At 44.3% G+C, this 12,396-nt stretch overlaps 1 protein-coding gene across 3 annotated transcripts in view; it reads right to left on the bottom strand.

Moving 5' to 3' along the window:
* ANO10 (anoctamin 10) overlaps window positions 1-12,396 on the bottom strand; it is a 129,172-nt gene that overhangs the window by 75,804 nt on the left and 40,972 nt on the right. For all 3 annotated transcript variants that reach the window (XM_066351904.1, XM_066351902.1, XM_066351903.1), the window contains exon 11: window positions 12,153-12,281. In XM_066351904.1, coding sequence (XP_066208001.1) covers window positions 12,153-12,281 — 129 coding nt within the window. The remainder of the gene's footprint in view (window positions 1-12,152; window positions 12,282-12,396) is intronic.

Raw genomic sequence — 12,396 nt, 5'->3', positions numbered from 1 at the left:
AATCAGATCTTTCGATTAGGAAAAAGAGACTTCTAGGAAAAGAGATATATTTTTCTGAAACAATAACATACTGAATACTTAATCTTGCCAAGCAATGTAGTAAGCATACCACATGCATTTGTTCATTTATACTTATAACAACTATAGGTGCTAAATTCATTCAAGGACACATGGCTTGTCAAAGATGGAGTCAGAATTTGAACTCAATGTAGCTATTTAAAAAACTAAGTCTAGATGTGGAATGGTGAGAGCCTGGATTCAAACCATGCCAACGGCACCAGGAAGAGAGACTAAACAGAGATTCAGAAGTCAGACTCAGAAAGGCTTGATGAGTGATGGATGGGTGGGAGGCAGGGCTGGGCTCCGCTGTGGGAACAAGATCAGGAAGAGAAGGAAAATGGAGTCACAACACAGGCGGGATGCAAACAGGATCATAAGAGGAGATGATTAACACATAAACAAGAAATAGCACAAACAAAACCAGTTCGGTGCTACTGTGGAGAAGCAAGCCCCTGGAGATGACAACGGGCTGATGAAGACGTGCTAACTGCTAAGGACTAACTCATGGACAACGGTGGTCCTGTTTGGTGATCACTTTCTTCCTTCCTCCTATATGTCAGACCTGGTACACGTCACTCACGTGTATGTTTTCCTCATTTTACATCCGAGGAAACCAGGACACTGCAGAGGTTCAGAGGAAGAGCTGAGACTCCACTTTAGCTCCCTACTGATGCCGACACCCCAAGCTACTTCTGTGCTGCTACAATGCCCACTTAACAGATAACGATGGTCAGGTTAATAAAGACAGTAAAAGCTTCCTTCCACCATTGCAGAGCCTGCTAGAACTGCAGCTCTTATCCCTGTGCCTCGACCAAGTGCCCGGCTCTCTGTTTGACATTTCACAAGTACAGCCGTGTCCATATCTTGCCTTGTAAGTGGTAACAAGACCTGCAACTTATTACACGTCTGCTCAGTGTGGACACTTGTGATTAGGGTTACACGCATGTCATTTCTAATCTTCAGAGCAGCCCTGCATGGAAGCTGCACTGGCCACAGCGTTGTAGTCAAGCAAATCGGCGTACAAGTCACGGTAACTGGCCCAGGGCCATGGTGCACTAAGAGGCAGCACAGGGAAAGAATCGCCATAATCTGAAATATCCATGTGTAGATATAAACGTGGATGTAAATAAAACTCAATCCAGAGACAGAGAAAGAGCATATGTGGCAAAATGCTCAACAACAATTACTCCTAGTAAAGGTTTTATCGGAATTACCTGTATCATGCTTGCATCTGTATCATACTTTTCTTTAAGTCTGAAACTATTTTTTAAAAATAGGAGTCAAGGCATAAAAGAACACTAAGGGCTCAGTCCATTCTCAGAAGACACCTTAGTCATTACAAACTAAGAGTCAATTCTGTTTCTACACAGCTCTAGAAAAGCAATTACCTAAGTTACTTTTTTAAAAAAGAAACTGCAATTAAGTGATATTTTTAAAACTACCAGTTAAACATGCCTGATGCAGACTGGCTTGCTGGTCACCAAAATCTAACAATTAGAAATACAGTGTAACTTCTGAGATGAGTAGTTAATTCATTTTCACTGTAGAAATATAACAGCTTTTAGCATGTCAACTGTTAGTATTTAATATGTTTAACTGGCACATCTTGCCAAGCTGAGAATTAAAAGAAAACCATAAATGCGTTTAATACTAAAACAAAATACTATCAAACATTTAATACAGGACTTTAGCGTATTTCTATTTTATAGGAATTGGAGATCATAGTGTAATTCTGCATTAAAAACTGGCCAGTTGGCTCAGTGGCAGAGCATTGGCCTGGTATATGGAAGTCCTGGGTTTGATTCCTGGGTCAGGGCACACAAGAGAAGCACCCATCTGCTTCTCAATCCCTCCCACTCCCCCTTCTCTTTCTCTCTCTCTCTCTCTCTCCTCTCCTCCTGCAGCCATGGCTCAAATGGCTTGAGCAATTTGGTCCTGGGTACTAAGGATGGCTCCATGGCCTCACCTCAGGTGCTGAAATAGCTCAGTTGCCGAACAACAGAGCAGCAGCCCCAGATGGGCAAAACATCACCCTGTAGAGCACTTGCAGGGTGGATTCCAGTTGGGGTGTGTGTGAGTCTGTCTGCCTCCCTGCCTCCTGCATCTCACTTAAAAAAAAAAAAAAAAAAAGTGATCCTTTGTTTAAAATTACATCAAAAAAGTGAACTAAATTTATCTAAAAAATGAGGATAATGATTACTATTTAAACTATTTTTAAGACTTTATTTATTCATTAGAGGGGAGGAGAGAGAGAGAAGGGGGGAGGAGCAGGAAGCATCAAATCCCATATGTGCCTTGACCAGGCAAGTCCAGGGTTTCGAATCAGCAACCTCAGCATTCCAGGTCGATGCTTTATCCACTGCACCACCACAGGTCAGGCCAATGATGACTATTTAAAAGAAATTATTTGAATATTGATTTGATCCTGTGAGCTGGACTTGATGACACTGTCAGAAGCTGACTATTTTTAACCTAGAAAACAGTATTTTCATATGGCTCCATCATATTGCTTCATATATTGGTAGGCTATCTCTTGGCCAGCCTATACGTGAACAGATATTAGTGCACACAGATGTTATAAAGTTGTAAATTTAAAATTTCTATTAACCAGTGTTATCCCAATAAATTTAATTTTTTTAAAAAGTGAAATTTCAGTAGTTTGTAAAGGCAACACTAGATGGCAGTAAATACACAAAAGTTGTAATACATGACACAGTTAACATACAGCAATGTTTATTTTTGCCTTTTACTCAACTTTATGCAGCACTAAATCAAGTTTTACCAAAAAAACCTAAAAAAACTAAAAATCCTAAACAAAAATTAAAGTTTGCTGGCTACAAAAATGTGAACAAAAAAAGCTACTGAAATGATTATTTATCCACAATTTGACTATAAGAACATTCTCAATCAACATAAACATCATAGTTATCTAAGTCTTTGTTAAAAAATTCTAATAACAAATTTATTTTAAATGTTACTTAATTTGAAAGAAAAAACTTTTAAATAAAATATCTTAAATTGCTTTGTACATCAAGATGTTAAAACTTTATGTAAACATTTACTTTATATATATTTATGGCTTATTTATTATGCCTTTTTCGAATTTCTACTCTCTTAGGAGCCATGAATGAATACAGAAAAGTATAGCATACTATTTATTTAATATGCTACTAGCAAAATATTTAACTCAATAAACCTTAACACTTTATATAGACCATTGGAAAAAATATAGAATAAAATATAATTTTAAGATTTTACTCCTCGATTTGAAAAGACACTGCTGATCAAAGAGAAAAATCTGATAAACAGAAACATGTTAATTTGATCCACTGATGATTTCTATGACTTTTCTGTAACATTTCAAATAGAAGTTCAGTATGATTTTACAAAGTTATGTGGTAATAATCCAAAAACTTCTGTTTCCAAATTAATTTGTAAACTTTGTATTTTTTGGATTCATTACAAGACCAGATGGCATTCAGTGCAGGTCTCAGCAGCACTAGAATAAAATTAGCTAACTTACTAATTTGTTAGTTACTTCTAACACTTTCTCTGAGCTTGATTTTGTTCTGACACAGAAAATTCTCAATTTAGAAAACTAAGCTAGGGTCCTCTCAAAAGTATGAAAGTCAATGAAGAAAGAACAAATAAATCTTTATATACACTAATGTGGTAGAAAGGGAGGACTTATTTTAATACCAATCTGTGCCAATATAAGCCAACTTTTGATCAATAGTTTTTAAAAAATCAGAAAATAAATAGCTATCATTACTATAAACACACAACCAAATAGCCAAAATAATCTTGAAAAATAGTAACAAAGTAGTGTGGTACTGACAAAAAGATATTACTTATCTCCAAACTCATCAAACAGTATACATTAAAATATGGACAGCTTTTTGTATGTCAATCATACCTCAAAAAAGTAGTTAAAAAGAAAAATATAGACATATAGACCAATGGAATAGAATAAAGAACCCAGAAATAAATCCTCACATATATGGTCAAATGATGTTTGACAAGGGTATCAAGACCATATACCAGGGAAAGGATTGTCTTTTCCACAAATGATGCTGAGAAAACTAAATATTCACATGTAAAATAATGAATTCTCTCTTACCATATACAAAAATTAACTCAAAATTCATCATTAAGTAGACTTAAGACCTAAAACTATAAAAATAGAAGAAAACATAGAACAAAATTTTTCTGACAATAGATCTGGCAATGATTTCCTGGATATAACACAAAAGCAAAAAAAAAAAAATTAAAGAGACAAAACAGAGAAATTGGACTTTCGCGCATCAAAGGATAGCATCAACAGAGTGAAAAGGCAATGCCCGGAATGGGAGCAAATATCTGCAAATCATGTATCTAATACGGAGTAACATCTAGAATACATAAAGAACTCCTACAACTCAACAACTAAGAGATAAAAAACATGATTTAAAAATGGACAAAGGATTTAAATAGACATTTCTCCAAAGAAGATTTACAAATGGTCACTAAGCACATGAAAAGATGATCAGCAGGCATCTTGATCATTAGGGAAATGCAAAGCAAAACTGCAGTGAGACACCTCGAGCCCACTAGGGGAGACCAATAACAAAAAAAAACCCAAAACAGAAAATAACAAGTAGTGGCAAGGAGGTAGAGTAATGGAAACCTTGTTCATTGAAATGTCAAATGGTGCAGCTGCTATGGAAGTGGTATGGAGGCGCCTCAAAAAATTAAACAGAAGTACAACAAAATTCAGCAAATCTCTTTCTGACTGTATACTCAAAAAAAGTGAAAGCAGGGACTCAAGCAGAAACTTGTCCGCCCATATTCACAGCAGTACTGTTCACAATAGCAAAAGTGTGGAAATATAGGTATATATAATATGTAATATATATATATGAATGTCACTCAGTTTTTAAACAGAAGGAAATTTTGATACTTGCTGCAACATGAATGAACCTTGCAGACATTAGGCTAAGTGGAATAAGCCCGATACAAAAGGACAAATAGTGTAGGACTTACTTACATGAGGTTCCTAGTAATCAAATTTGTGGAGACAGAAAGTGGTGGCGGCTCCAAGGGCCCGGGGCGGTGGGAACGGGAGCGAGTATATGGCCATGTAATGTTTAAACAGCTTCAGTTTGGGAAGGTGACAAAGTTCTGGAGAGGATGGCGGTGACGGCTTGTTGTGGACCGTTAATGGCAAAAAGCCATTATAGATTCGAGGCTTGGCAGGGGGCTAAGTTCTACCCCCTCTATCTCCATATTTGGCTTTAATGCTAAGTGTTTGCACCCACTCCACTTCCTTCCTTGGGTTGCAGGAAGCAATATACATGCCCTTCCTCTGACTTTGTTTGTTTCAGATGTTTGTAAATTTCACTAATGTATCCAGTTTTTGCCTAGGGAGAGTTCCTGTCTTAGCCTTTGATGTGCAACTTTGTATCAGGGTCCTTGATTTGCATAGGTCTATATAATAAAGCGAACTGGGGCTATGAGGCACTCAGATACTGCCAGGCAGTTTGAAGAGTCCTCCTGGTCCCATCGGTTTTGTTTTGACAAGTGTGTTTCCTCAATTCCGCACCGTTATTTGGAGCCGCGCTGGTCCGCGGCAACGGCTGCACAGCAGTGGGAACATGCTCCGTGCTGCTGAGTCATACACTTGATAATAGTTGAGAGGGTCAATTTCATATCATGTGTTTTTACCACAATTAAAAATTTTAAAAGAGGCTAAATCGTAAATTTGTTATATATACTTGACCACAATTTAAAAAGGAAACTGAGCAGTACACAGTTAATTATTATAACCTCCTCACCCCTCTCACTCTCCCTCCCTCCAACTTACTCTTGGTGACTGTCACAATCGTAATTATCTTCATATTAATAAATACTGATGGCCCTGGCTGGTTGGCTCAGTGGTAGAGAGTCAGCCTGGCGTGCAGGAGTCCCGGGTTCGATTCCCAGCCAGGGCATACAGGAGAAGCACCCATCTGCTTCTCCACCCCTCCCCCTCTCCTTCCTCTCTGTCTCTCTCTTCCCCTCCCGCAGCCAAGGCTCCATTGGAGCAAAGTTGGCCCGGGCGCTGAGGATGGCTCTGTAGCCTCTGCTTCAGGCGCTAGAATGGCTCTGGTTGCAACAAATCAACGCCCCGGATGGGCGGAGCATCACCCCCCCCCCCCGGGTGGGCATGCCGGGTGAATCCCGGTCGGGCGCATGCAGGAGTCTGTCTGACTGCCTCCGTTTCCAACTTCAGAAAAATACAAATAAATAAATAAATACTGATAACACCACAGTTATCTCCTCATAAACACTAAGTACACACCAAGAATAATTCCTCTTCCCTTAGAAAGATTTAGCCTTAGTAGGCAAAAGAAATACTTTGTGTTTGGAAGTGTATGTATAGGAAATAACCAAACAGCCTAAAACACTGCCAGCATTTTGGCCTAGGCAGGTTAATTGTAAGGAAAGCCTTTCTTCCATGTCATGACTGACTCTAAATCAGCCTGTGGCTGTGCTTTTGTGTTCCATCCTTTAGGATGCCAGGTGCCCCTCACTTAGATCCTAGGGGTAGATCACAATGGGGTCAGAATTCACAGAAAGAAGTCTCCTTAAACTACTCTGGCAAATCAAGATTGCCACATCGGGGCCTTCCTGAAATATGCCACAGAGCCCCAGACCTCACCAAAGGAAGAAGACAAAGACAGCAAAAGGGCTGCGGTATCCGGATGAAGTTCGTGCCTCTCCTCTCCTCCAGCGCCCCACAGACCGCTCACCTGGGGCCTCGCATGCACTGCCGGGCGGCCCCTCTAGCACATGTTCTGAGCTACAATGCTCTGAGCTACAGTGCTCTGAGCTACAACGCTCTGAGCTAAAGTGCTCTGAGCTACTACGCTCTGAGCTACAATGCTCTGAGCTACAGTGCTCTGAGCTACAACGCTCTGAGCAATGTATGTGTACGTGGGTGAGTGCGCATGTGTGTCAAATACACACATCTTCTCAACCACTTTCAGAAAGCAGAGTTCTTGAGGAAAAAAATAAAAAGAGGCTTCGTCTTTCCTCAGCAGCAGATTCAGGATCTCTGAATCTGCACAGCAGCTCTCAGTATGTACAGACTGAGCGCAATTTAATTAAGGAATGACAACGATTAGCGCTTGCCACTCTGTGTTCTCTACGCAGAGCTTAGAACATGTTATAAACTAACAAATATAGCCATATAATTAATACTGAACATGAATTTAGCAAAAAGGAATAATATCCATCTTTCCTTTTAAAATAAAAAAATTGAAATACTCATTTCCTTTTTAATGGCTCAATTTATTAATTCAATATTCATCTGAACACTGAACTGTATACGTACCCTGATTTAGTCACAATTCAGTCTGGTTTTCTGAGCTAGAACAGTGGACATTGTCTGGCTCTCGGGAGGCTGACAGTGCACAGGAGAGTAGACATTAAATAAATAAACCTACAAGTAAGTGCCAGGCTGGTGAGTGGAACAGACGCCACGGAGGTGACAAACACCGGGCTTCATGAGGCTGAGAGAAAGATCTGGCTGGGATGGAGGAACCAGAAAGGCTTGGGAGCCCGGTGAAGCCTGAGTGAAACATCATAATAAATAAAAGTGTGTCAGCTGAGCACAAAGGGAGGACTTCGGACGTGCAAAGGTCCTAAGCTGAAGGGACAGAAAAGGTTAATGAATAAGATGAGGCCTTCTGCTTCTGAAGAGTTGATGTCCTTGTCACTGCCACTCCTGCTGAGCACAACTAAAAACCACAGGCACCACATATAAAATAAGCATAAGGCGACTCTGAAGGGGAGGAAGAAGGCAGACTGTTCCGGGACCTAAGGAACAACACAGGAGTGAGCTCCCAGGGCTTCCTCTTCACTGCATTCATCCCACATTTAGTGTGAAGGAATCTGGCAGCCCAGAAATGACCATGGGAACAGACAAAACAAAAATAAAAACAAAAAAACCCCATGAGAAAAGCCTGCTCTCTAGTCAAAGGACCGAGAGGGGGCAGTCTCACTAGACAGAAAACTCCAGACAAGAACCACTCTGCCACAGCCAACCAGCACAGAAGGCCTGTGCCCCACCCCAGCCCGACCAGCACATTCCGGGGGAGGGCCTGGGTTACACCTTGCCAGCCTACAGCAAGGGGCTTAGCTTCCCATGGAGGGCCGAGCAGGGAGCCGGGGCTTCTGTTCGCACTGAATGGTAACAAGCACAGCCCCAACCCCACCTTGTCAGTGGAGGCCACACGTAGAACTTGAACTTCCCCCTCTACCTGACAGTAACAAGTTTCCCTTTCTGCTCCCCACTGGGTTGTGTCCCGAGAAGCCTAGGGAGAGTCAGGACCTCCACTCCCACCCGGCAGGAGGGGCCACCCCCTCACAGCCAGCGGGGCCAGGTGGGAAAGCAGCAGGGAGGCTGTGTTCACCCCCCCTCACAGCCAGTGGGGCCAGGTGGGAAAGCAGCAGGGAGGCTGTGTTCACCCCCCCTCACAGCCAGCAGGGCCAGGTGGGAAAGCAGCAGTGAGGCTGTGTTCACCCCCCCTCACAGCCAGTGGCGGCCAGGTGGGAAAGCAGCAGGGAGGCTGTGTTCACCTCCCTCACAGCCAGTGGGGCCAGGTGGGAAAGCAGCAGTGAGGCTGTGTTCACCCTCCCTCACAGCCAGTGGGGCCAGGTGGGAAAGCAGCAGTGAGGCTGTGTTCACCCCCCCTCACAGCCAGTGGGGCCAGGTGGGAAAGCAGCAGTGAGGCTGTGTTCACCCCCCTCACAGCCAGTGGGGCCAGGTGGGAAAGCAGCAGGGAGGCTGTGTTCACCCCCCCTCACAGCCAGTGGCGGCCAGGTGGGAAAGCAGCAGGGAGGCTGTGTTCACCCCCCTCACAGCCAGCGGGGCCAGGTGGGAAAGCAGCAGTGAGGCTGTGTTCACCCCCCCTCACAGCCAGTGGGGCCAGGTGGGAAAGCAGCAGGGAGGCTGTGTTCACCCCCCTCACAGCCAGCGGGGCCAGGTGGGAAAGCAGCAGGGAGGCTGTGTTCACCCCCCCTCACAGCCAGGGGCGGCCAGGTGGGAAAGCAGCAGGGAGGCTGTGTTCATCCTCCCTCACAGCCAGTGGGGCCAGGTGGGAAAGCAGCAGGGAGGCTGTGTTCACCCCCCTCACAGCCAGTGGGGCCAGGTGGGAAAGCAGCAGTGATCACCCTCCCTCACAGCCAGTGGGGCCAGGTGGGAAAGCAGCAGGGAGGCTGTGTTCACCCCCCTCACAGCCAGTGGGGCCAGGTGGGAAAGCAGCAGGGAGGCTGTGTTCACCTCCCTCACAGCCAGTGGGGCCAGGTGGGAGAGCAGCAGGGAGGCTGTGTTCACCCTCCCTCACAGCCAGTGGGGCCAGGTGGGAAAGCAGCAGTGATCACCCCCCCTCACAGCCAGTGGGGCCAGGTGGGAAAGCAGCAGGGAGGCTGTGTTCACCCCCCTCACAGCCAGTGGGGCCAGGTGGGAAAGCAGCAGGGAGGCTGTGTTCACCCCCCCTCACAGCCAGTGGGGCCAGGTGGGAAAGCAGCAGGGAGGCTGTGTTCACCCCCCCTCACAGCCAGTGGGGCCAGGTGGGAAAGCAGCAGTGAGGCTGTGTTCACCCTCCCTCACAGCCAGTGGGGCCAGGTGGGAAAGCAGCAGGGAGGCTGTGTTCACCCTCCCAGCAGAAGCGGAATCACTGAGCCTAGAGGGAGCCAGAATGCCCTCTCTTTCCAGCAGTTACCAGGAGCCCCTCAGGTGACCATGGAACCAAGTGGGAAATGGGAACTTCCACCACCAACTGGCAGTGACAAGGGGACACACCCCACCCTCACCCTCACAGGGGAGTGGTGTCAGAGCCAGGCAGCGAAAACATAAGATTTAGATAAGCTCAACACTCTCGAAACATAATACACAACATGTCCAACTTTCCATAAAAATCCCTCATCATAACAAGAACCACAAAAATCTCGACTGAGGTCAATCAGCAGACAGCAGCACTAAGATAAGTCAATGTTGGAATCATTTGAGGATCTGAAAGCAGCCATGCTCCGAATCTGTGAGGATCAGACTAGCAAAATCGGCCTGCAACACCTAAGGACAGCCATCTGCAGCCAAGAAATCTCCCAAATTAAGTGGGAAGACTCACGCCCTGCATATCTGATTAAAGTATCACCAATACAAAAGAAGCACTTAGGCTAATCAGTGGGCATACAAAGGAAGACTAGGCAAGCCAGAAATCTAAAGAAAGTGAAGGTAAAATCAACACGTGGGCAGCTGTGAACTCAGCGGGCACTGCCCAGAAGCTGGCGATGGGCACCAGGCTCTGGCTTGTGACAGAGCTCTGCCTGGTTTGGGGTGGGATGGTTTTCAGGTTTTCTGTGCCTCTCAGGACTATGACACTCCTCTTGACCTGGTTCTGAATTTACCAGGAAATCTTCCAATAACCAATTCCACTTATACTTTAATACCAACTGTTAAAATCATTGGGAAAGTATCTTCATCTAGTAAATTAACTACCTGGCATTCTCATCAATCCCTTGTGAGTCTCATTAGTTTTAAGCATGAGTCAGTCTGACCGGTGGTGGTGCAGTGGATAAAGTGTCAACCTGGGATGCTGAGGACCCAGGTTTGAAACCCCAAGATTGACGGCTTGAACATGGGCTCATCCAGCTCAAGCACAGGGTCAACAAATTGAGAATGGGAGCACTGACATGATTCTATGGTCGTTGGCTTGAGCAAGGGGCCACTAGCTTGGCTGGAGCCCCCACCCCCACCCCGCCAAGGCACGTATGAGAAGCAATTAATGAATAACTCAAGTACCACAACTACAAGTTGATACTTCTCATCTCTCTCCCTTACTGTCTCTTATCTCTCTCTCTCTCTCTCTCCCCCCCCCTCTCCCCCCCCCTCTCTCTCTCGAAAATAAAAAGTCAGTCTAGATGTCCTCCTGCAAAGACAAGTGCCCGGATCTGCGGAGTAACGGGCCAGTATCCCACCCCAGGAAGGCACGATCCAAGCCTGGCCAGCTGCCCGTACCGTCTCAGGGCCCTCTCTCTGTTTTTGATCTCTCATCTCCACAGGTAATAAATCAGCCTTGCAAACAGCTCTCCAAAATCCTACTGAAGTGACAAATTCAAAACAGACCTACTTTTTTCTGCCAAAGGCACTCTTTCCCCTCCTACTCACCGCCGTCTAAAATCGTTCTCCAGAACGCATATTCTACATATAGCATCTATCACACGGATTCCTATCCGAGACGTTAAAAGAGCAAAGAGAGCAAAGCAGACTGTGTGTCTTTAGCCACTGCTGGAAATGTACAAGTTCAGACTTCATTTTTTCTGGTCAACCCTAAGTCCTGAGGCCTTAGGTATATGAATCACCACTTCATGTTCCCACTGTATTTTTGCTTTAACAAATTTTTAAAACTGTTTTTTTTAAATATCTAAATAAAAGGTTATAATAGTCCTGACAACTGAAATCACTAGCAACAAAAAAATTTCCTATAAATTCTTGCTTGTGATTGGTAAGTGCTTAATTTTTAAGATGTTACAGCAATCCATGTTCAGGAACATAATAAAATGAAAACCTAAAAAGTACAGAGACAGCCAGCTTGTACTTTGTACACGAGATTGTGGGTCCTCCTACACCTTACAGCCCACTCTGGAGTTGCAGAACGCTTCACGGTGAATTCCATACCTGTTCCAAATGAGACTTAAACAGGTCATTCTCACTAAGCATTTTCTTAGGAGTTGTTTGAGAAGGCAGAAGTGACAGAGCTCTAGAATAGACAAACACTAAACCCACAGAATTCTATTCAAACAGGATTTGATTATTCCGCACTGGCCAGGCAGGCACAGAGGCTGGGAAATCGCTTTCCTGTTTGCACCCTGTGACTGTTTTTCCATCCAAGGCAATAAACAGGACTGCATAGTCTCAACCTCCTGTCTTCTCATCACCTTAACTGTTTTGCTCTCATTTACAGTAAATGCAGGCTGCCAAATTGCCAGCCAGCGACATCAGTGCTTGAGAAAAACAGAGGCATCTGAGGTAGAAACTGATGTTGAAATAGATCTAAACTTTCACTTACCTCTACTGCCGCTACAATCAAAATGAGGTCCGCTTTTGACTCCGGAAAGAGTGCATTCACTTGTGGGGACATTCCAATCAGAGCACAGTTAGTGACCACAGATATAACACTCATTGTTTCAAAAGCCAGCTAAAAGAAAAACAAACGTGAAATTAAAAACCGCAATGACTACCTCCTTATGTCCTCTTCCTTTTCATACTACTAAAATCAGGGAAAACGTCCTCTTCAGTTCTAAACATTCCAA

The sequence above is a fragment of the Saccopteryx leptura genome, chromosome 10 (genome assembly GCF_036850995.1).
Source record: "Saccopteryx leptura isolate mSacLep1 chromosome 10, mSacLep1_pri_phased_curated, whole genome shotgun sequence".
Lineage (NCBI taxonomy): Eukaryota > Metazoa > Chordata > Mammalia > Chiroptera > Emballonuridae > Saccopteryx > Saccopteryx leptura.
Note: the sequence above shows the minus strand (reverse complement) of the source record. Positions and strands in the feature narration are given on the sequence as shown.